Source organism: Oculina patagonica, chromosome 5 (genome assembly GCF_052425735.1).
Source record: "Oculina patagonica isolate OP01 chromosome 5, crgOcupat, whole genome shotgun sequence".
NCBI lineage: Eukaryota > Metazoa > Cnidaria > Anthozoa > Scleractinia > Oculinidae > Oculina > Oculina patagonica.
Genome location: NC_135762.1, coordinates 23,048,262 through 23,073,251, shown reverse-complemented (window position 1 = coordinate 23,073,251; position 24,990 = coordinate 23,048,262). Strand labels below are relative to the sequence as shown.

At 36.5% G+C, this 24,990-nt stretch overlaps 2 protein-coding genes across 2 annotated transcripts in view; one reads left to right on the top strand and one right to left on the bottom strand.

Moving 5' to 3' along the window:
- LOC144653361 (uncharacterized) overlaps positions 1-24,990 on the top strand; it is a 94,398-nt gene that overhangs the window by 52,303 nt on the left and 17,105 nt on the right. The gene's annotated exons all lie outside the window — the stretch shown is intronic.
- Positions 6,735-10,739, bottom strand: LOC144655623 (trypsin-like). Its single transcript, XM_078515905.1, has 4 exons — positions 10,486-10,739; positions 9,872-10,079; positions 8,829-9,046; positions 6,735-7,090 (listed from the first exon to the last, which is right to left on the bottom strand). The coding sequence occupies exons 1-4, from the start codon at positions 10,568-10,570 to the stop codon at positions 6,768-6,770; spliced, it is 834 nt and encodes a 277-aa protein (XP_078372031.1). The 5' UTR covers positions 10,571-10,739; the 3' UTR covers positions 6,735-6,767.

The window sequence follows — 24,990 nt, the reverse complement described above, 5'->3', positions numbered from 1 at the left end:
ATCCCCACTGATAAAGAACTGTTGTTGGTGTTATGTTGGTGTTATCACATGTCAAGCCTTTAACAAGGTATGAAAGAACACAAGGATTTAAATTATTCTGGTGCTCAATTTTTGCGTAACTAAAATTAATGTTACTCAAATTCCTGATGGATTCTGTCTTAAACTGTTACGAGCTTAGTATTTCCAAATTATTGCATGTCAATGTAAGGCAAGACAAGACATGCCTTGGTTCTTATGTAATTCTCTTAAAAACATATAAGATATTGACTATAATTTTGTCTGTGCTATGGCAATTCACAGTGGGGTGGTCTTGATGTGTCTTTAACTTGTGGACTGGACTGGACTAGTAAAACGCGGACTAGTAAAACGCGGACTAGTAAAACGTGGACTAGTAAAACGCGGACTTGTAAAACGCCTCTAGACACTTCCTTGGCCACAATCATCTTACGGCTCTCTTCAATACATAATGTCTCAAAAAAACAGTAACCTCAGAAAGAAGTCAGAAGCAAATAAGGTCGAAAGACCGAATTTGAACATATAACGGCAAATGTTCTAATGTCACGAACGTAGGAGTCGTGTAGGCCCGTCACCTTTATTTACCACATACTGCCCCCAAATTAAAACAGTACCCTCAGAAAGAAGTCAGAAGCAAATAAGGTCGAAAGACCGAATTTAAACATTTAACGGCAAATATTCTAATGTCACGAACGTAGGAGTCGTGTAGGCCCGTCACCTTTATTTATCATTGACTGTTGATTTCTAGACGGGCCCCGTTCTACCTCGTGCGAGCAATACAAACGACTGCACTCAACAGACGTCAAGTAGTGGAAAGAAAGAAACATATGCACACAACTCATAGCATCAATCCCGTTGTTTTAGTAGGGGTTTGCAGAACGAACATGTGCTATACTGCAAAAACATCTCCACGCTAAAACAGACCATAGAGTGCTCAAAAAAGCTAGAAATATGCCGTCGAAGAAACACACAAGAGCTTCAAACACAAATTGTTTCGCTCGCTAAACCGTTTAGTTTTATCCGATTTACAAGCGCTTGTTTTACAAGTCCGCGTTCTACAAGTCCGTGCTTAACAAGCCCTCGTTTTACAAGTCCGCGTTTTACTAGTCCGCGTTTTACAAGTCCGCGTTTTACTAGTCCGCGTTTTACTAGTCCGCGTTTTACAAGTCCGCGTTTTACTAGTCCGCGTTATACTAGTCCGCGTTTTACAAGTCCGCGTTTTACTAGTCCGCGTTTTACTAGTCCAGTCCAGTCCTCGAAATACAGTAAGCCAAAACTCCCCGCCCTCTAAAGATAAGTCCTTGACGGTTCTTGTCGTTTTTCGGTGCCTATTCATCTTCGGCATCTTTCTCATCCACCTCTCGTTCTGTCCTGTGTCTGTCATCACACGAAAGAAAAGCTGATTCTCAAAAAATCTGCCACAAAAGGAAATTGACAAAAACAATATGAAAACCATATATCGAAAGTTTCTTATTCTAAAATTTTATCATACGTCTTAATTCAGAGCTACAAAGAAGTTCCTCCTTTTGAGTTATTGATACTGTTCTTACAGTACCTCTTTCCACTAGCGAAGTTTTACAAAATTCCTTCGCGGCGAAAAGGTAGCGCGAATCCAGAACAGACTCTAATCGAGAGTGGGTTAATTCTAGATTACTATTAATTAACTATTACAACATTCATTTTTAAAATAGTTTCCCAAGCCGACTAAGCTAACTAAACGTCGAGTGTATCTTTCAGTAAACAAATCATGCCGTTATGACGCCGGAAATCCAGCTCACGCATACTATACCCCGTGACTCACGCAAACCTCCGACTTACGTGCTACTACAGTCATTCCTTTCTAAACATTTTTTTTGACCACCACCGTACCTTTCTACCCAAAAAACTCATGAAACCGCCCGGTTTTAACCTGTTTTAACCTTTCAAAAATTAGAGCGTTCGAAACTAAATAAGATCCGTAATCACAAACAACATACAGCCGTTTACCAGCACTCTTTAAAACTCCTGAAACCCTTCAAAATCAGGCAAAATAAATCTTTGAAATAACCTTTATCAATGTTTCTTATTTTTTATTCAGTTCTATAAAATGCCTTTCATACACTACTGTCAAACAAAAATTTCAATTTCCTCAAAGTTTCAAGACAAAAGAATAACAAATATTTCGTGCACAATGTAATTTGATTAAGCCAATATTATCACGTCTAAAAATACTTCAAGCAATTCAGTGAAAACCCGTTTTTTTTTTCGTATCAACGAAAACCACTTTCGAATAATCAATACATGAAAATAACAATAAGATCAAAAGGAAGAAAGGAACCTTTCTAATTATTTGAAGACTTTCAAAGCCGTGATATTATGCATCCAATCCGCGATAAAATTTAATTACAACAAAATCCAAGTTCTCATTTTGAAGTCCATTTTTTTCAGTTGATACCTTTATCCAACTTGTGAAAAATTCCATTCAAGTTCCTATTAATACTGTACATTCCCAATGTTTTGCTCAGGTCTTCAGAAGCGTCTTACTAACCAAATCTAAAATAATTCCAAAACATGCTGTACAAACATTCTACTCTTTGTGACAAACGACTTGACGACCAATTGTTCAGAAATGAAAATCGACACAGTTCTTGCTAAATAAAAAAAAAGTTTTACGGCGGAGTCAGGCTCAAAAAATATACCGCAAGATCACACCCCCATTCATAGTCAGAAACCAGCAAACCATCTAGTTTGCTAAAAAAAAACACTGCGTGACATCAATGACGTTACCTTTTTCATTTACAAAAATAACTTTAACTTGTCAAAGTAAGTGCAATTTCACAATGGTGAATATCAGTACAGTATGGGGCCCAGTTCTCGGCCGGGTCCAGTTCTCGGCCACTTTGTGTTTAACGTGTTTTTTCACACTCCAGTTGAATTAAAAGAAAAAGGTATTTCCTTCAAACGATAGACTGATTCATGTGCTTTAAGTATCTTGAGTTTGATCGTTCAATTCGATATAGAAAGCTCACACGTCGAGTTTACGCGGAGGTAGGTGAATTTGCATTCCCGAAAAATTTGTTTGTTTACGGCTCCTTAAAATTCATGGATGTAGTTAAATTCGTATTTTATCCAAAAGCCCCCACCATACGAGCTAATTTTTGGCATGTGAAACGTAGAATAATTCAGCTTTCTGCTTTAGTTAACTTTTCGTTGAACCGTTGTATTTTTTGGTCTTAATTTACTTCGAAATTTTTTCTTGCGACGTTTGCGTATTTGCCAGTTCTCGGCCACCCTGCTCGTTATCACAGCTTAGCGCTTGGTTTTTAATATAATTTCATCTGCTGCTGCCAGAATGAAAGAAATAAATGTTTTAAAAATAAAGTTCAATCTTATCTCTAAGTTTTGAGCTGACTCTTGTCTTGTCTATTATTTCTACAACACCTAAATCTTTCAAGACCTTTTCACTGCAAAATAAACCATCTAAATGCACGGGTCACACAATGCGGTTTTGCCAGAACCTGCACATAGGCAACTAGGCGCGTTAAAATCCTTCTTTTCTAAAGTAAAACAAAGCCTCATAAAAATAATTTGGGATCGATATAACATAAATAGGTTTACAGAGTGATTTTATGACTGTGAAAATTAATTGAGCATTTTTTTTACAGATAATTACGCACAAGCTTTTTAGTGGCCGAGAACTGGGCCAAGGTGGCCGAGAACTGGGCCCACAAATGGAGCTTTTATTTTTATTATTGCTCGGGCAAATTAATTTTTGACCGGTCGATAGCTTTAACCAAAAAGCTGAATAATGTAGCTAGCTCTGGGAGAAATTTCAAGTTCCTGCGGTTCTTCTGAGGTAAGATATACAAGTTTACGTCAAAAGTGGCCGAGAACTGGGCCCCATACTGTACTTTGCCCCGTAAGCTTTTTTCTCTGTCCTTCCGCCGAAGCAAAAAAACACAACCTGATTACACATTAACCCAAAAGTCGACCAAGTGTGCCTGCAACGATTTCCTGTCAAAACTAAAATGAAAACCATTGCGGTATGCGTCACCCGTAGCGGTTTTGTAGCAACCCCTAGCTATCCCCGTCTTTTTGGCCGACAGGAGACTATGCTCTAGGACGACCAAAGGGTAAACTATAAATCGGCCACGCCCGATTAAAAATGGGTTCAGGAAAAACTGATTCAGTTTCTCTCTTAAAATCATATTATAAGCTTTGATCGTGAATCTTCTCCGTAATAAATTATTCACCTCATTTTTTTTTTCCTTTGTTTCTGTCGGTTTTTCTGTTTTTTTTTTTTCGCTTCCACTGTCTTCCGCTTTCTAAGATTTTTCCGCTCTTTGTTTCAGGACTCAGAAGAAATTACTTAAGATGTTATAAGTACGAGGATGTAAATGAAAACATGAAACAAGTACTCGCAGGTTGTGAATGTTTCCATTTGCTTCTTAATTGAAACAATTTCCACCTCCTTAAACGTCCTGACTAAATCCTAACCATCTCCCGCCAAGACAACAGTAAATTTAGTCGGCCTTTTCTCGTGCAAATATATCTGTGTGTCGTAAAAACGTTTAACTATAAGAAAGTCTGCCGATAAAAGTACGCTGCATGTGGCTGGATTCTAAATGCTAGTAAAAATGTATGCAACGGCTTTACGTGCATAAAGACTCGAATTCAATTAGAAAAAGCCAGCAAACCGTTCACGAAATTGATTTATCTATAATGAAACACAAGTCAACAAAAAGCGAGCAAAATAATATTTTTTTCTTTATGGTCCTGTGGTTAGTCTACCAGCCGAACTAAAACAAGCCATATTTACAGGTAGGGTACTTTCCTAGCCGGGTTAAAAAACGCAGAAAACTGGTTAAAAAAGCGCGGGAAACGTGCGCTTCTCGCGAATACCAAGGTTACATCATGCATTTCAATCGCACTTTTCAACAAGTTCACGGTCAAAGGCTCTAAGCAGCAAAACTAGAGTTAAACGTTTATATACAAGAGCTTAAATGACAAATTCTAAACGACAGTCCTAGCGGTAAATCTGGTAAACGAAAAATTAGTCAATTGAGACTAATTTTAAATTTTAAAAAACGAATCGTTTTGAGAAAATAATGAGCAATGGGTTGATTCATGGATAATAATACTTTACTAACTTACATTTTCCGATTGAACGTCCGCGTAAAATTCCTGCAACTGCTTTAGCTATTAAAATTAGCTCGACCGGAGATACACAATTCAAGTGAACGATGTTTCGTTTCTCGCAAGACAACAAGGAGTTGCTTTCTTTGTCTCTTCGCCTTGTGCATTTGCTTCAAAATCCGATTTTTTGGCTGTATTTTGTTCCATTTACAACAAATAGACTTTGAATTTTCCTACCGAACACAATTCGCTTGTCGAAAAACTGTTCGAGACTCTTGCTGTACGCGTACACACCTGAATGGTTTTCCCGCATCAGCGACGCTGATTGGTTAAAATTAATCGGATGATGAACTGAGAACCAATCCCAGCTGCAGGGCCGTTAATGCATTAACAGCCCGCTAGGAGTTATTTGCGGCCCACAAAGCGCGTGTTTTCAATAGGGCGGTTTTCAATTTGGCCGCGTGTATTGATAATAATGGAAATTAAGGTCATGGGAATTAACGATCCACTTAATTAACGGCGGGGAAATTAAAGTTAACAAAAATTAACGCGACTTAAATTAACGCGAATTTTTGAAATTCGCATTAATTTCATAAAGCGCTAGTTTCCTATAATAAGGTAATCGCTCATTTTAGTACTTTTTACCGAACAGCATTAAAATCCCCGTAACAGTGTCCCAGTGTCCCCTTTGTAAACAGAAATGGAAATTCCTTCTCAGCTAGTTAGAGTGTGTATTTTAGTAATGTAAGCCAATAATTTATACATTTAAATGTAACGCACCGCGACTGTAATTAATGTATTGTTTAACTTATTGTAATGTAGTGTTAAATATGTAGTGTGCTGTAATTTAGATAAGTATGTATTGTATTGTTTCTAGTACCATGTAAATAGCTTGTGAGTGTTGTTTGTAAAAAAAAAAAAAAAAAAAAAAGTATTGCGATAAAAAAAAAATTAAAAAAAAACAGTGTCCCTTTAATGTCGTTTTTCTTTATTCTCCAAAATAATTTGCTTTGGAAGTGACTGAGAAGGAGAAGAAATTAGACAGCGGTCGATCATGGATGACAGAGCAGTTATAACTGCTATGAAAATTAAATGCGACCTCCACTTACGACAACTTGACGTTGAATTGTTTGAAATATTGCCTAAATTCCAAATTTTACAAGACAAAGGAGAAATGACATTTAACAGCAACAAAAAGTGGACAAGATTACCGCAGTTAAATTTCCCGCGTACCGCCATTTTGGATTTTATGACGTGTTATGGTTGCCGCTATTGTTAGAAGCAGAGGATCTTTTGAGTGAAACAATGTCAGATTCCCTCTATATATAGCTATGGCGCGCGCCTGCAGGGATTATGATCTTTTGAGTGAAACAATTGGGCAACCATTACCCGTCGTTAAATCCAAAATGGCGGCGCGCGGGAATTTTAAAAGCCATAATCTTTCCCAGTTTTTGTTACTATTGAATGTTATTTCTGTCTTGTCCTGTAAAATTTGGAATGTAGACTTTATTTCAAACAATTCGACGTCAACTTGTCGTAAGATTGAAGGTTCCCTTTAAGGTGAACACACAACAGCAATGAACACAAACAGTGATTTCCTTCCCTCATGACTTTAATTAATTTGTCATTTTTATTCCTTAGTTGGCGCTCATTGTAACTTTAATCCATTTCTTGAAGAAACGGACCTTTGCGTAGACTCCGTATTTGTTCTTTTTAGCGCATCCTTCTCCCCAAGATACAACACCCTCGAGGAAGTACCTTCCTTTCTTTTTGCACATCAAGGGACCCCCTGAATCTCCCTGGCAAGCGTCCTTGCCACCCCTTTTGAGTCCAGCGCAGATCATGGTCTGGTCAATGTTGCCGGGGAAGGCCTTTTTGCATCTTTTGCCTGAGACAACCGGGACCTTGACCTGCATGAGGACGTCAGCCGTTTTTCCACCGTATTTAAGTGTTCCGTATCCTAATGCAGAAAAAGAAAAAAAGAAAACAAACAGCACTTTTAAATACCTTAAGCTTACTATTGTTAGCGGCTACTAATTGTAGCGAATTTAGCGAGTTGGGCGAAAATCGCTAATTTTAGTGCTCGCTAAAATGTTAAATGTGCCATGGTCAGAGTAATATTTGTTAAATTCAATTACTTCCCTCTTACCCCAAAGGAAAACAGACAAAGTCGACTTGAAAAATTCTTTACAGAACGGATGCCGGTAACTTTGCTTTCTGGTAATGTAAATGTTCGTTCAATTTAAAACGCCATGTTACACGAGCTGAGGCAATTTGTTACGCTACTTGCAACACAACAAAACTTGCATGCATTGCAGATTGCCAAAAAATTGCTCGAGTAACACTCCATTTTCGCAACCTGCAATGCAACAAAATGTTGCGTTGCAAGTTGCAGGAAGAGTAGAACTTTCCTCTACTTTTCGCAACGTTGCGAGACAAATTGCTGCGAGTAACATGTCAAACGCTACTTGCAATGCAATTTTGTTAGAATCAGCCAATCAGAGTTTGTCTATCGCTCGCGGATGATTTCAAGAAAATGATTTGTAATGGGCGCGCTGCAAGTTGCAAACTAAAATTGCAAGTTGCAAACTAAAATTGCGAGCGTGTTCACAGTCCTCATCGTTGCGTTGCAAGTTGCAGGAAAAATTGCTTCGTGTAACATGGCCTTAAGTGAGTTTGTTTTTTTACTAAAGATTTATTTCCATCTGAGATATCTGTCCATTGAAAACTGGTTTACACGATGCCATTATTTTTTTTTAATTTTCTGAAAATCGCTTAGTTAAATGGTTGCTAAATCTTGTTCAGAATTAGTAGCCGCAAACAATAGTAACCTTATGGTTATGTCCATCACACTCAAATTTATTGAAAAAATGCAATGTGCGGTACGATAAAATGGGGCCAGAAATTCAAATCCGTGAAGCTGATTGGTTCCCTTATCGTTGTCTATTTGTTGTTAGTTGAACATCATCCGTGTTCTAGTTGAAATTCCGAGAATCTTATTGGCTCTCCTATTGTTTTCTATTTAAACAGTGTTTCTGAGTGTTTCTGCCGAGGAACAATTGACAAATGGTTGCCCCGCGGAGATTTGTTGTTCTTAATACAACTCTTTTGTAATAAAAACGAAAAAAAATATGTCGTCACATTTATGACTTTACTGACAGCTTAAAGGGTTCACTAAGGCCCGGTTCAGACGCCGATCTTTTCATGAGCCAACCCAAATTCCTTCAATTAAGTACATGAAAAGATCAGCTTCTGAATCAAATTAGAACGGCTATTTCAATTTGGAACGGCTCACCCGTTCTTCCCGTCTGGCTTGGCCGAGAATTTTGCCTGTGGAACGCCTTTGGAACGACTTTGATTCAGACGCCGTACTTTTCATGTGCCGATCCTTTATTTATAAATTATTATAATGTATTTTGACTGGTTTTAGTGGAACTGTATTAGGAACGGCCTAGGAACGGCCAAAAAGTACGGCGTCTGAATCAAGAGGCGTACTTTTGTCAATTTGGGTCGGTCCTAATTCGAATTGAGTTCGGCTCATGAAAAGTACGGCGTCTGAACCGGGCCTAACTAAAATGAGGCCAGCTTTCATTTAAATTGATTAATATGCAGCATTGACGGAAACACTGTCTATTACTTGAATACATGTAATGATAATGATAATGATAGTGATGATGATACAGGACTGTACTTATTACCTGTAACCCAACACTTCTTGCCACTTCGAACTCTTCCTTTTGATTCAGGCAAGCAAGCCAGGTTAACGGCTCTGTTAATATCAGCGGGTTCACTCAGTTTCAACATGGAGATATCGGAACTTAAGCTATTGGAGCTGTAACTCGGGTGATTGAAGATTTCTTCAACTGTTCTGTTCTGCTCTGTTCCAACATTTCCATCAACGTCGTGAACTCCAAGTCTACAAATTAAAATAACAAAAACAAAACATATATGTACTCTCGTAGAATTGAAATAAACATGATCGAATACGCATGGACCTTGAGTACGATTTACGATTAACATCTAAAAAATCGACCAATCATATTTTACATGGTCTACACTCTTTTAGACCATAGAAACAACGTCATAAAATGTTCAAAACTTAAGTGGAACCAAGTGGTTATAATAAAATCGATTTCTTCCGGGAATAAGAAGAAAAATCTACGCTAAATCTCTCGTGCGCGTTTGACAGCTCGTAAGCTCCTATTTCCACTTGAAGCCGACGCGGTTTATCGTGATTTATAAGTGGCGAGTAGATCATTTATTTTCCGAAGCCGACAGCTTAGGGACGGACTATTAGAAAAGTGATGGGGGTGTGGAGGGGGATTTTCGGCTTGCACAAATTTTATTTACGCCCTTGCTTGTGCAGGATTTTTTTGGGGTGAAACCCTCAGCTCAAAGTTTTTTTTTGACGAATAAATATTATTGTATGAAAGTATACTGGTTTTGTTACTTCCGTTTCTGAACCGAATAAATAGTTTTTGAGTCCGTCACTGACAACAAGATGCACTGATTAAAGGGCTTTGAAATGGATTTAACAAATTCTTGAACAGCCAAAATATATATTTGTGTCATAGGATACCTATAGCCGTGGTTTGATTTCTCTCTACAAATTAAGGTTTTATCTTTATTTAGAAAATGTAAGATAATGCTTTTCATGGATTAAGTTGCCTATCGCTAACTTTCAAATAGTTTAGAACAAAAATCGCAAAATCCCCCTGACAAAGCTCCGTTAAGATCTCACCTTACAGTGACATCTGAGGCCTGGCGACCATAGGTGCAGTGGGCCGCAGTGACAACCCAATGTTGATCAACTAAAGTTCCTCCACATAATCCAGTCTGCCCAGGCCCGAAGTTAATCGCGAGCAATGCTTGCCACGGCCAATCTCCTTCAGGGGCAGGCTCACCACCAACAATTCGTTGGTCTTGGGGTTGTTTTCCACATTGTCGAGCTTTATTGAGATAAAAAGAAAAAAAAACCAAGGATGAAGCATGTACTGAGCAATGTATGGAATCTGGCGTAAGAAACACAGAAGAATCTACCATTAAAATAAGATCGAAAAATAAAAACTGTCGTTCGATAGTACGTATCGAATACTTAAAGATTTCTGAGTATCACCTTGCAATTTAGCACACTTATTTGTAATGTAACAAATAGTGTATAACTTAAATAATAATAATAATAATTATAATAATAATAATAAAAAAAAAAAAAAAAAAAAATAATAATAATAATAATTATTATAAAATAATAATAATAATATTTTAGTAACTTATATTGCGCAATATTATCAATATAAATATAAAATTGACTGGCTAAGAAGAACTTTTAAACATTATGACAACTAGGACAATTACCGGAATGTGCGGAACTTGCCAAGAAGAAAGCAACGACCACAACACAGAGAACCACTGAAGGCTTCATGATAAACTGCAATAACATATTGTAAGAGAGAATATCGTTAATAATTTGTAATATTCGTTAATAATTTGAAGAGTTAGTCTGAATAACCGAAGCAGACAGAATCAGTTGATAGAAGCTAGCATAGCTTTGATAAACAGTACAATTAAATTATAGTGAGATTTGATCGGCGAGGGACGGGGGAAGGGAGGGGGGGGGGGGGGGGGGCAGCCTAGCCATGTTGAGGCCTGTGGCTAGCTACATAGCAGTCCGTGTGAGCAGTTTTAAATGAATTTCTAGCGATTTCAGAAGGCCCAAATATAAACATTTCCCGGGGGAGCATGCCCCCCTGACCCCCCTAGATGGCTTGTGATCATAACATCAGTTTTGCCTGTCTCTCTTCAACCTGCATAGAGTTACGCTGGGCTTTTGGCCTTTTAATTCCAGTAAACTCTTTTCTCAAACACTTTGCAAATATGAATGATGGACAATGGTTGTAGTTTCTTTTATCAATTTCTGTATAAAAATATGAACTCTTTAATAATTGTTTAAATTTCATTCTCACCTCTTGACATTCAGTGCTGCAGTATACGAGATTTGTAGCTAACTCAAGTAATCGCCTATCCGGGGCAAAAACTCGTTCACAATGTTTTTTTTTTTCTACGACACAAATTTTGTTTTGTTGATTAGAACTCACATATATCCAAACACAATATTGGTTTGATGGTTTAGCTGCTTTGAAGGTTTTTTTTTGCTTTGAAGGCTTTTTTTTAGCTGCTTTGAAGGTTGTGCAAGAATTTTTATGAAATTAAAAGAAAGACAAAAGACACTTAATTTTTCTTTCAAAAGAGGTAAAAGTCGCTAATGGACTGAACGAAAGTGCACAACAATAAGTTTTGGTTTAAATCAACCATGCCTGTCCTGGATAAATTATGCTCCCTGTTTTTGCAGCCCGCGTCCTTGTATATGTTTGCAGGAAATACGCTCTCTCTATTTTTTAAATTTAAAAAGAACCTTGAATAATACGATGGTGATTTAATTTTAATTTTCCATCGGAGGTAATTTGTCTTCCTGTTACAGAATATATTGCCCCAAAAATTACTTGAATTGAAGAATACTTTCCTTATCTGAGTATTTTTTGCTTGATGAATGTCGCTAAATTTTGGAATAGACGGGAACTTCAGGAAAATTAAGAAGGCTGGTTTTGAAATAGATGGGAAAATCAGCAATATTAATCTTTTTCTCAAAATGTTAGAATTGAAAAAAAATTCGGATTAAACATTATTCCCACCTCTTGTTATTCCGTCAGTGCTGCAGTGTACGGGATTTGTAGCTAACTCAAGTAATCGCCTATCCGGGGCGAAAACTCGTTCACAATGTTTTTTTTTTCTACGACACAAATTTTGTTTTGTTGATTAGAACTCATGATATATATCCAATCATGATATTAGTTTCATGGTTTCGTTGGTTAGCTACTCTTGATCTGGAGGTAATGCGGGAATTTTTTAGAACATTAAAAAAAAAGACAAAAGACACTTAATTTTTCTTTCAATCAAGGTGAAAGTCACCCTAATCGACCTAAGAAAAGTGCACAACAAGAGATTCTTGGTGTATATTAACCGGGTTTTTCTTAGATTTATTAATTATTGTTTCCTTTTTTTCAAAATTGGTATTTGAAAGTTTTCTTTTCAACTCTTCCCTTTGCATATATAAAGAGTCTTTATAGGGGGCTGGGTAAAGGCAGAGTTAAACATTTTATGATAGCCAGTTTTACTAATTGATTACCAATCAGTTCTCATAGTGCTTAAATTATCTTGACCCGTATATGAGACGAAGACTACATTGAAATCACTTGATGTGAATTTATCAATTTTAGAATAAAATGTGATTTTAAAGGAAGGAAAAACGCAAAGGAAGCCTAATAGATTGTAGTCGTACCTTTTTTAAATATGATAAGTCTTGATTTTCAAACTGCTTTAATCTTGACAGTTAGAAGAGAACAATAATAATATTGTAAGAAGAACTAACCATCACTTGATCAGAACTAATAAACTGTACATTGAAGCAAATCTTAATTTTAAGAATGTGTAGAAAGGCAAAACACGCCAAATCTTATGGCATGCGTAGGTTATTTCACTTATCATCTTTTAAAAGCGAGTTACCTTCTATTTTTCCCGTTTTATTAAATAGGTTTGCCTTAAATTGGTTATAGTGATAGCGATTTATTTTACGCGCTCGTCACAAGTGCATCTGGCGCTTTTGAATTCGCTTTAAACGGGCATCTTCACGGTTAAAATTTACCTTTTTTTTCATCGAGTAATTTGATGTAGATAAAACAAATGCGCGTAAAGCTTCTTATTGAAGTTGGGTTATACATAAGCCTTGTAAAAGAATTGAAAATAATTTTATATATCTATTTTTAATTCGGTGGTAGCTACCCTATTCAAGTTGCATAAAAAACGTTGCGAGAGGTTTCAAATAATTTTTATTGCGATGATTTGTTCCAGCGGTGCCGTAATCGTATAATGCAAATCGGCACGAAAGTAACTTCCTAGCTTGCAGCAAAACTTTGTCGGAAAGAAAATGCGTGAACTGAAGGTTTTCCTTGAAGCTGTGTCGTGAAAGTTGCAAAAAGCTTGAAAAGTCCTTTGTTTATATTCTCCTGGTGCGTCAACAGTGAAGTGCGGTGCCTGCGAAAACTTCCTGGGGTTGCAGTCATTGAGAGTTTTCTTTCGTTTGAGCGTCCTTTGAAAGTGAAAATATACTCCAGTGCAACTCTGTATTCTTATCCGTGTCAGCGACTCTGGTTCTCATTTGGCGCGTAGAGTTCGAAGAAATGAGCCGCTGTAAACTTCGAAAAGTCCAATCGACTCTACGAAAATACAGATTGCGCTTCTGAAAATTAAAATGAAGGCAACGACACTTCAATTTGAGCCAGCGAAAATTCAAAGGGTGCTTCTAAAAAAACAATTGTTGATCCCTAAAATTCAAGGCAGCCTAGCTGTGAAATATCGCGAATGTTTCATAAGAACGTTCTCTTGACGTTTGGAGATTTCAGATTGATTCAAATGATGGATGATTCCAATTCGAGCTTTCGTTCCGAGTAAGCGGAAAACTGCTTTTTCTTTTTAAAATTTCGTTTGTTTTTAATTTAGCCAAATTGGAGGATTTTCGGTGAATTTTGTCGAAATTCGTTCAACTTACCCTTGCAGTAACTTGTAAGTTCTTGATATGTCCATCAGTTAAAAAGTATTTTAAAAGCGATTTAAGTTAAATTTACTAGCTTGTCTCAAATGCATCACGCTAAGAAGTGATGCTTGGGCTGTGTAAAACAGATGCAATGTTCTTGTTTGAGCTTTTACGCGTCTTTTTTTTCTCAAAAAATCCGTTTATTTTAGCTTTATGCTCCGTCATTTTGCAACCCAAGTCCTTGTATATATTTGTCATCAAAAAGTTGCATAAAGCAAATATGCTCGATACAAAATATGTACAAAAAAACACTTTACATGTAATAATGCCTTCCTAATCGGAGCATCATTTCTTTGATAAATCTTATTAAATTTTGGAATATTCGCGAAATTTAGCCACGTTAATATGCCTGTTTTTGAAATAGATGGGAATTCGGGAATATTTAGTAGGCTTGATTTGGGCTTCGAAAATTTGTTTAAATTTTTATAGCAATATTATAATTTAATATCTGTATCGAAACGAAAATCTAATTAAATATCCTTCTTACCTCCTGTCGTTCAGTTCTGTATTCCAAAGGACTTTTTAAGCTTTATACGCATATACTTTCATGACACAGCTACAAGGAAAACCTTCAGTTCACAATGCATTTTCTTTCTTCGACAAACGTTGTTTTGCTAATTAAGCTAGGAAATATCCTATCGTGCCGATATTGAATTACGATTACGGCACCGCTGGAACAAATCATTGCAATAAAAATTATTTGAAACCTCTCGATGCGATAGGATTTAGCTGGCCTTTTCTATATCCGATCTGAAGTTGGGGTGTCAGCACTTTCTGCTAAAACGCGTAATAAATATAAGGAAGACACCAATCCATCTTTTTTATAATTTTTAAAAAAAAAAAATTTTAAAAAAAACTCCGCATTTTTTTACGTGTATTTCTTCGAATGATAACGTGAGAAAATAACGGCAAGTGAATTGGATGCCAGCGCAAAACGGGAGGGGCGAGGGGGTGGGGGACGGTAGCGACAAACGAGCTTGCTTCCCTCGTTCCCCTCCACCACGACCTTTGTACTCCGCACTCGCGCGCTCTTTAAAACAGAGAGGCTGTGAACAGCTGAATAAGTTCGTGTACAACAAAGATTTGGCGTGTAGTGTAGTACCTTGTTTTTGACTAGTTAAGCTACGTTTGTAGTCGATCCGTTTGGAGCGCTGTCACCTTTCGAGGGAATGTTACCTTGGGATTTGATAACACCCATGGAATTTTATCACTTCTGTCGGGGGGGGGGGGGGGGGGGCTTCTTTGGGAACTTGATGGTTTGATAAGTATTAGTGAGGAGGATGGATGAAGGCCCCGGGGGCAGAATGGACGGAATTGCGTTCTCTCCATTCCGGAATTGGAATACAGAATAAAAAAATCGTGCTCATTTCACATTATGACCATTTTCATTCCAAAATTGTGAATAAAACACTCGCCTTAAGTTCTAAAAGGATTCAAATAATTTAATTCCAATGAATTTTCCCCCGGTGCGTAATCGTTTGAAAAGCGGCACAGAGGTAGCTTCCGAGATTGCAGTAGAACTTGTCAGAAAAAAAAAATGCGCGAAAAGGTTTTCCTTGGAAAAGTCTTTTGTTTATTCTCCCGGTGCGTAAACAGTTAAAGTGTGGTGCCAGCTTAAATTTCTGGGCTTTCAGTCATTAAGCCTGAATAATTTTATTTTTCGTTTGGCAACGTTCGTTAAAAGTAAAAAAAAAAAAAAACTCCCGTGCAACGCTGTATTTTTTTCCGTGTTAGCGACTCTGGTGCTCATTTGGACCGCAGAGTTCGAAGAAATGTGGCGCGGCAAACTTCAAAAAGTCAAATCGACTCAACGAAAATACAAAGTGCGCTCAAAAAATTAGTATAAAGAAAACGACAATTCAAATTGAGCCAGCGAAAATTCAAAGTGTGCTTCTGAAAATCGAATTGGTGCTCGCTAAAATTCGAGGCAGCCTAGCTGCGACCGTTGACTGTGAACATGATATCGCGAACGTTTCATATGAACGTTCTTTTAGCATGCACTTTGAAATTTCAGATTGATTCAGACGATGGATGATTCCAACTCGCGCTTTCGTTTCGAGTTAGCGGGAAACCTTTTTTACCTTAAAATAAAGTTTGTTTTTAATTCGCCCAAAATTGGATGAATTTTGGGGAGAATTTCGTCGATATTCATTGAAGCTACCTTTGCAGTATCTTTAGCACGTAAGTTGATGTACCAGTATATAGATGTCCATCAGTTAAAAGGTGTTTTGACGGCGATTTAAGTCAAATTTACTCGCTTGTCTTAAATGCATCACGCTTAGTAGTGATGCTTGGGCTGTGTAAAACGGACGCAATGTTCTTGTTTGCGGAGCTTTTACGCGTCTTTATTTTTCTCAAAAAATCCGTTAATTTGAGCTTTACACCTTTTTGCAACCTAAGTCCTTGTATTAATCTGTCATCAAAAAGTTGCAAAAAGCAAATATGCTCGATGCAGAATATGTACAAAAATTATATTAATAATGCCATCCTAACCAAAGGATCATTTCATTGATAAATCTTGGTCAATTTTGGAATATTCGGGAAGTTTAGCAACGTTAATTAACCTGGTTTTGAAAAAGACGGAAATTCGGGAATATTAAGTCGACTAGTTTCTCTGTATCGAAACAGAAATCAGATTTGATATCCTTCTTACCTCCTGTCGTTCAGTTCTGTGTACGAGATTTTAGCTTTAAACACAGATACTTACCTATTCGCAGCATAAACTCATTCACAATGATTTTTTCTTCTTCACAAAATCTGTTTTGTTGATTAGAGCTCTCATATATCCAATCGCGATATTAGTTTAATGGTTTCGTTGTTTAGCTACTTTGAAGGCAATACAAGAATTTTTAGGTCGTTAAAATAAAGACAAAAGACGTTTTTATTTTTCTTTCAAACGAGGTGAAAGTCGCTAATGGAGTTAAAGAAAGTGCGCAAGAAGAGATTTTAGTTTCAATTACCATATTTTCTTGGTTATAAGGCGCACGGTTTTTTCATGGAAAATCTTTTATTTTGTTAGGAAGTTTTTGCCAAAATTGGGGTGCGTCTTATAGCCGAGTATTTTCCGAGTATTTTCGCCCAACAAAATCTTATGGCCGCCATTTTACCGGAACTTGTAGCTAAAATAAGAAAAAAGAAAACTCTAATGGTGGATTTCCACTGACGCGTAAATTTTTACGTACGTGAAAAAATTAGAGACAATGTATAAACGGCTTGCGTAAACGAGTACGCAAACCGTTCATACATTGTCTCTAATTTTTTTACGCACGTAAAAAATTACGCGTCAGTGGAAATCCACCATTAGTGTTGGTCATTCACTTTTATCCTCGAATAATTAAAGAATATTTCCTCTTTTCAATCTGGTTTAAGATCGAAAGCTTTTGTTTGTACCCTAAAGTTTGATATATACCGTCAAGGCTTGGAAGTAACGATCCTCGATGCGATAGGATTTAGCCGTCCTTTTCTATATCCGATCTGAAGTTGGGGGTGTCAGCACTTTCTGGTAGCTAAAACGCGTACTATACCTATATGCATGTCAGCCAATCCATCTTGTTTATAATTGTTAAAAATAAAAATAAAAGGTTTTGAATAAATTATTAATTATCTAAGCAATATTAATCTTTTTCTCAAAATGTTAGTATTGAAAAAAAATTTGGATTAAACATTATTCTTACCTCTTGTTATTCCGTCAGTGCTGCAGTGTACGGGATTTGTAGCTAACTCAAGTAATCGCCTATCCAGAGCAAAAACTCGTTCACAATGTTTTTTTTTCTACGACACAAATTTTGTTTTGTTGATTAGAACTCATATATATCCAATCATGATATTAGTTTGATGGTTTCGTTGGTTAGCTACTCTTGATCTGGAGGTAATGCGGGAATTTTTTAGAACATTAAAAAAAAGACAAAGACACTTAATTTTACTTTTAATCAAGGTGAAAGTCACTAATCGACCTAAGAAAAGTGCACAACAAGAGATTCTTGGTGTATATTAACCGGGTTTTTCTTAGATTTATTAATTATTGTTTCCTTTTTTTCAAAATTGGTATTTGAGGTATTTGTATAGGGGGCTGGGTAAAGGCAGAGTTAAACATTTTATGATAGCCAGTTTTACTAATTGATTACCAATCAGTTCTCATAGTGCTTAAATTATCTTGACCCGTATATGAGACGAAGACTACATTGAAATCACTTGATGTGAATTTATCAATTTTAGAATAAAATGTGATTTTAAAGGAAGGAAAAACGCAAAGGAAGCCTAATAGATTGTAGTCGTACCTTTTTTAAATATGATAAGTCTTGATTTTCATACTGCTTTCATTTTGACAGTTAGAAGAGAACAATAATAATAGTGTAAGAAGAACTAACCATCACTTGATCAGAACTAATAAACTGTACATTGAAGCAAATCGTAATTTTAAGAATGTGTAGAAAGGCAAAACACGCCAAATCTTATGGCATGCGTAGGTTATTTCACTTATCATCTTTTAAAAGCGAGTTACCTTCTATTTTTCCCGTTTTATTAAATAGGTTTGCCTTAAATTGGTTATAGTGATAGCGATTTATTTTACGCGCTCGTCACAAGTGCATCTGGCGCTTTTGAATTCGCTTTAAACGGGCATCTTCACGGTTAAAATTTCCCTTTTTTTTTCATCGAGTAATTTGATGTAGATAAAACAAATGCGCGTAAAGCTTCTTATTGAAGTTGGGTTATACATAAGCCTTGTAAAAGAATTGAAAATAATTTTATATATCTATTTTTAATTCGGTGGTAGCTACCCTATTCAAGTTGCATAAAAAACGTTGCGAGAGGTTTCAAATAATTTTTATTGCAATGATTTGTTCCAGCGGTGCCGTAATCGTAATTCAAATCGGCACGAAAGTAACTTCCTAGCTTGCAGCAAAACTTTGTCGGAAAGAAAATGCGTGAACTGAAGGTTTTCCTTGTAGCTGTGTCATGAAAGTTGCAAAAAGCTTGAAAAGTCCTTTGTTTATATTCTCCTGGTGCGTAAACAGTGAAGTGCGGTGCCTGCGAAAACTTCCTGGGGTTGCAGTCATTGAGAGTTTTCTTTCGTTTGAGCGTCCTTTGAAAGTAAAAAAATACTCCAGTGCAACTCTGTATTCTTTTCCGTGTCAGCGACTCTGGTTCTCATTTGGCGCGTAGAGTTCGAAGAAATGAGCCGCTGTAAACTTCGAAAAGTCCAATCGACTCTACCAATTGTCGATCCCTAAAATTCAAGGCAGCCTAGCTGTGAAATATCGCGAATGTTTCATAAGAACGTTCTCTTGACGTTTGGAGATTTCAAATTGATTCAAATGATAGATGATTCCAATTCGAGCTTTCGTTCCGAGTAAGCGGAAAACTGCTTTTTCTTTTTAAAATTTCGTTTGTTTTTAATTTAGCCAAATTGGAGGATTTTCGGTGAATTTTGTCGAAATTCGTTCAACTTACCCTTGCAGTAACTTGTAAGTTCTTGATATGTCCATCAGTTAAAAAGTATTTTAAAAGCGATTTAAGTTAAATTTACTAGCTTGTCTCAAATGCATCACGCTAAGAAGTGATGCTTGGGCTGTGTAAAACAGATGCAATGTTCTTGTTTTGAGCTTTTACGCGTCTTTTTTTCTCAAAAAATCCGTTTATTTTAGCTTTATGCTCCGTCATTATGCAACCCAAGTCCTTGTATATATTTGTCATCAAAAAGTTGCATAAAGCAAATATGCTCGATACAAAATATGTACAAAAAAACACTTTACATGTAATAATGCCTTCCTAATCGGAGCATCATTTCTTTGATAAATCTTATTTAATTTTGGAATATTCGCGAAATTTAGCCACGTTAATATGAATGTTTTTGAAATAGATGGGAATTCGGGAATATTTAGTAGGCTTGATTTGGGCTTCGAAAATTTGTTTAAATTTTTATAGCAATATTATAATTTAATATCTGTATCGAAACGAAAATCTAATTAAATATCCTTCTTACCTCCTGTCTTTCAGTTCTGTATTCCAAATTTTTAGCTTTAAACGCATATACTTGCCTATCCGTAGCAAACTCATTCACAATGATTTTTTCTTCTTCACAAACTTTGTTTTGTTAATTAGAGCTCTCATATATCCTATCGCGATATTGGTTTAATAGCTTCGTTGTTTAGCTACTTTGAAGACAATGCAAGAATTTTTAGGTCGTTAAAACAAAGACAAAAGACGCTTTTACTTTTCTTTCGAACGAGGTGAAAGTCGCAAAGGAGTTAAAGAAAATGCGCAAGAAGAGATTTAAGTTTTAATTAACCAGGTTTGTCCTCGAATAATTAAAGAATATTTCCTCTTTTCAATCTGGTTTTGGATCGAAAGCTTTTGTTTGTACCCTAAAGTTTGATATATACCGTCAAGACGTGGAACTAACGATCCTCGATGCGATAGGATTTAGCCGTCCTTTTCTATATCCGATCTGAAGTTGGGGTGTCAGCACTTTCTGGTAGCTAAAACACGTACTATAGCTATATGCATGTCAGCCAATCCATCTTGTTTATAATTGTTAAAAATAAAAAGTTTTGAATAAAACTCCGCATTTTTTATCGTGTATTTCTTCGAATGATGAACGTGAGAAAATAACGGCAAGTGAATTGGATGCCAGCGCAAAACGGGAGGGGCGAGGGGGTGGGGGACGGTAGCGACAAACGAGCTTGCTTCCCTCGTTCCCCTCCACCACGACCTTTGTACTCCGCACTCGCGCGCTCTTAAAAACAGAGAGGCTGTGAACAGTCTAGAATAAGTTCGTGTACAACAAAGATTTGGCGTGTAGTGTAGTACCTTGTTTTTGACTAGTTTAGCTACGTTTGTAGTCGATCCGTTTGGAGCGCTGTCACCTTTCGAGGGAATGTTACCTTGGGATTTGATAACACCCATGGAATTTAATCACTTCTGTCGGGGGGGGGGGGGGGGGCTTCTTTGGGAACTTGATGGTTTGATAAGTATTAGTGAGGAGGATGGATGAAGGCCCCGGGGGCAGAATGGACGGAATTGCGTTCTCTCCATTCCGGAATTGGAATACAGAATAAAAAAATCGTGCTCATTTCACATTATGACCATTTTCATTCCAAAATTGTGAATAAAACACTCGCCTTAAGTTCTAAAAGGATTCAAATAATTTAATTCCAATGAATTTTCCCCCGGTGCGTAATCGTTTGAAAAGCGGCACAGAGGTAGCTTTCGAGCTTGCAGTAGAACTTGTCAGAAAAAAACTGAAAATGCGCGAAAAGGTTTTCCTTGGAAAAGTCTTTTGTTTATTCTCCCGGTGCGTAAACAGTCAAGTGTGGTGCCAGCTTAAATTTCTGGTCTTTCAGTCATTAAGCCTGAAGATTTTTTTTTTCGTTTGGCAACGTTCGTTAAAAGTAAAAAAAAAAAAATACTCCCGTGCAACGCTGTACTTTTTGTCCGTGTCAGCCACTCTGGTGCTTATTTGGACGGCAGAGTTCGAAGAAATGTGGCGCGGCACTCAAAAAAATTAGTATAAAGAAAACGACAATTCAAATTGAGCCAGCGAAAATTCAAAGTGTGCTTCTGAAAATCGAATTGGTGCTCGCTAAAATTCGAGGCAGCCTAGCTGCGACCGTTGACTGTGAACATGATATCGCGAACGTTTCATATGAACGTTCTTTTAGCATGCACTTTGAAATTTCAGATTGATTCAGACGATGGATGATTCCAACTCGCGCTTTCGTTTCGAGTTAGCGGGAAACCTTTTTTACCTTAAAATAAAGTTTGTTTTTAATTCGCCCAAAATTGGATGAATTTGGGGAGAATTTCGTCGATATTCATTGAAGCTACCTTTGTAGTATCTTTAGCACGTAAGTTGATGTACCAGTATATAGATGTCCATCAGTTAAAAGGTGTTTTGACGGCGATTTAAGTCAAATTTACTCGCTTGTCTTAAATGCATCACGCTTAGTAGTTATGCTTGGGCTGTGTAAAACGGACGCAATGTTCTTGTTTGCGGAGCTTTTACGCGTCTTTATTTTTCTCAAAAAATCCGTTAATTTGAGCTTTACACCTTTTTGCAACCTAAGTCCTTGTATTAATCTGTCATCAAAAAGTTGCAAAAAGCAAATATGCTCGATGCAGAATATGTACAAAAATTATATTAATAATGCCATCCTAACCAAAGTTTCATTTCATTGATAAATCTTGGTCAATTTTGGAATATTCGGGAAGTTTAGCAACGTTAATAAACCTGGTTTTGAAAAAGACGGAAATTCGGGAATATTAAGTCGACTAGTTTCTCTGTATCGAAACAGAAATCAGATTTGATATCCTTCTTACCTCCTGTCGTTCAGTTCTGTGTACGAGATTTTAGCTTTAAACACAGATACTTACCTATTTGCAGCATAAACTCATTCACAATGATTTTTCTTCTTCACAAAATCTGTTTTGTTGATTAGAGCTCTCATATATCCAATCGCGATATTAATTTAATGGTTTCGTTGTTTAGCTACTTTGAAGGCAATACAAGAATTTTTAGGTCGTTAAAATAAAGACAAAAGACGTTTTTATTTTTCTTTCAAACGAGGTGAAAGTCGCTAATGGAGTTAAAGAAAGTGCGCAAGAAGAGATTTTAGTTTCAATTACCATATTTTCTCGGTTATAGGGCGCACGGTTTTTTCATGGAAAATCTTTTTTTTTATTAGGAAGTTTTTGCCAAAATTGGGGTGCGTCTTATAGCCGAGTATTTTCGCCCAACAAAATCTTATGGCCGCCATTTTACCGGAACTTGTAGCTAAAATAAGAAAAAAGAAAACTCTAATGGTGAATTTCCACTGACGCGTAAATTTTTACGTACGTGAAAAAATTAGAGACAATGTATGAACGGCTTGCGTAAACGAGTACGCAAACCGTTCATACATTGTCTCTAATTTTTTTACGCACGTAAAAAATTACGCGTCAGTGGAAATCCACCATTAGTGTTGGTCATTCACTTTTATCCTCGAATAATTAAAGAATATTTCCTCTTTTCAATCTGGTTTAAGATCGAAAGCTTTTGTTTGTACCCTAAAGTTTGATATATACCGTCAAGGCGTGGAAGTAACGATTCTCGATGCGATAGGATTTAGCCGTCCTTTTCTATATCTAATCTGAAGTTGGGGTGTCAGCACTTTCTGGTAGCTAAAACGCGTACTATAGCTATATGCATGTCAGCCAATCCATCTTGTTTATAATTGTTAAAAATAAAAATAAAAGGTTTTGAATAAATTATTAATTATCTAAGCAATATTAATCTTTTTCTCAAAATGTTAGAATTGAAAAAAAATTCGGATTAAACATTATTCTTACCTCTTGTTATTCCGTCAGTGCTGCAGTGTACGGGATTTGTAGCTAACTCAAGTAATCGCCTATCCGGGGCAAAAACTCGTTCACAATGTTTTTTTTTCTACGACACAAATTTTGTTTTGTTGATTAGAACTCATATATATCCAATCATGATATTAGTTTGATGGTTTCGTTGGTTAGCTACTCTTGATCTGGAGGTAATGCGGGAATTTTTTAGAACATTAAAAAAAAGACAAAAGACACTTAATTTTACTTTTAATCAAGGTGAAAGTCACTAATCGACCTAAGAAAAGTGCACAACAAGAGATTCTTGGTGTATATTAACCGGGTTTTTCTTAGATTTATTAATTATTGTTTCCTTTTTTTCAAAATTGGTATTTGAAAGTTTTCTTTTCAACTCTTCCCTTTGCATATATAAAGAGTCTTTATAGGGGGCTGGGTAAAGGCAGAGTTAAACATTTTATGATAGCCAGTTTTACTTATTGATTACCAATCAGTTCTCATAGTGCTTAAATTATCTTGACCCGTATACAAGACGAAGACTACATTGAAATCACTTGATGTGAATTTATCAATTTTAGAATAAAATGTGATTTTAAAGGAAGGAAAAACGCAAAGGAAGCCTAATAGATTGTAGTCGCACCTTTTTTAAGTCTTGATTTTTATACTGCTTTAATCTTGACAGTTAGAAGAGAACAATAATAATATTGTAAGAAGAACTTACAATCACTTGATCAGAACTAATAAACTGTACATTGAAGCAAATTTTAATTTCAAGAATGTGTAGAAAGGCAAAACACGCCAAATCTTATGGTATGCGTAGGTTATTTCACTTATCATCTTTTAAAAGCGTTTTATTAAATAGGTTTTCCCGTTTTATTAAATAGGTTTGCCTTAAATTGGTTAGTGGTAGCGATTTATTTTACGCGCTCGTCACAAGCGCATCTGGCGCTTTTGAATTCGCTTTAAACGGGCATCTTCACGGTTAAAATTTACCTTTTTTTTCATCGAGTAATTTGATGTAGATAAAACAAATGCGCGTGAAGCTTCTTATTGAAGTTGTAACCCTTCTTATTGAAGGGTTATACATAAGCCTAATGTAAAAGGATTGAAAATAATTTTATATATCTATTTTTAATTCGGTGGTAGCTACCCTATTCAAGTTGCATAAAAAACGTTGCGAGAGGTTTCAAATAATTTTTATTGCAATGATTTTGTTCCAGCGGTGCCGTAATCGTAATTCAAATCGGCACGAAAGTAACTTCCTAGCTTGCAGCAAAACTTTGTCGGAAAGAAAATGCGTGAAAAGGTTTTCCTTGAAGCTGTGTCATGAAAGTTGCAAAAAGCTTGAAAAGTCCTTTGTTTATATTCTCCTGGTGCGTCAACAGTGAAGTGCGGTGCCTGCGAAAACTTCCTGGGGTTGCAGTCATTGAGAGTTTTCTTTCGTTTGAGGGTCCTTTGAAAGTAAAAAAATACTCCAGTGCGACTCTGTATTCTTTTCCGTGTCAGCGACTCTGGTTCTCATTTGGCGCGTAGAGTTCGAAGAAATGAGCCGCTGTAAACTTCGAAAAGTCCAATCGACTCTACGAAAATACAGATTGCGCTTCTGAAAATTACAATGAAGGCAACGACAATTCAATTTGAGCCAGCGAAAATTCAAAGGGTGCTTCTAAAAAACCAATTGTTGATCCCTAAAATTCAAGGCAGCCTAGCTGTGAAATATCGCGAATGTTTCATAAGAACGTTCTTTTGACGTTTGGAGATTTCAGATTGATTCAAATGATGGATGATTCCAATTCGAGCTTTCGTTCCGAGTACGCGGAAAACTGCTTTTTCTTTTTAAAATTTCGTTTGTTTTTAATTTAGCCAAATTGGAGGATTTTCGGTGA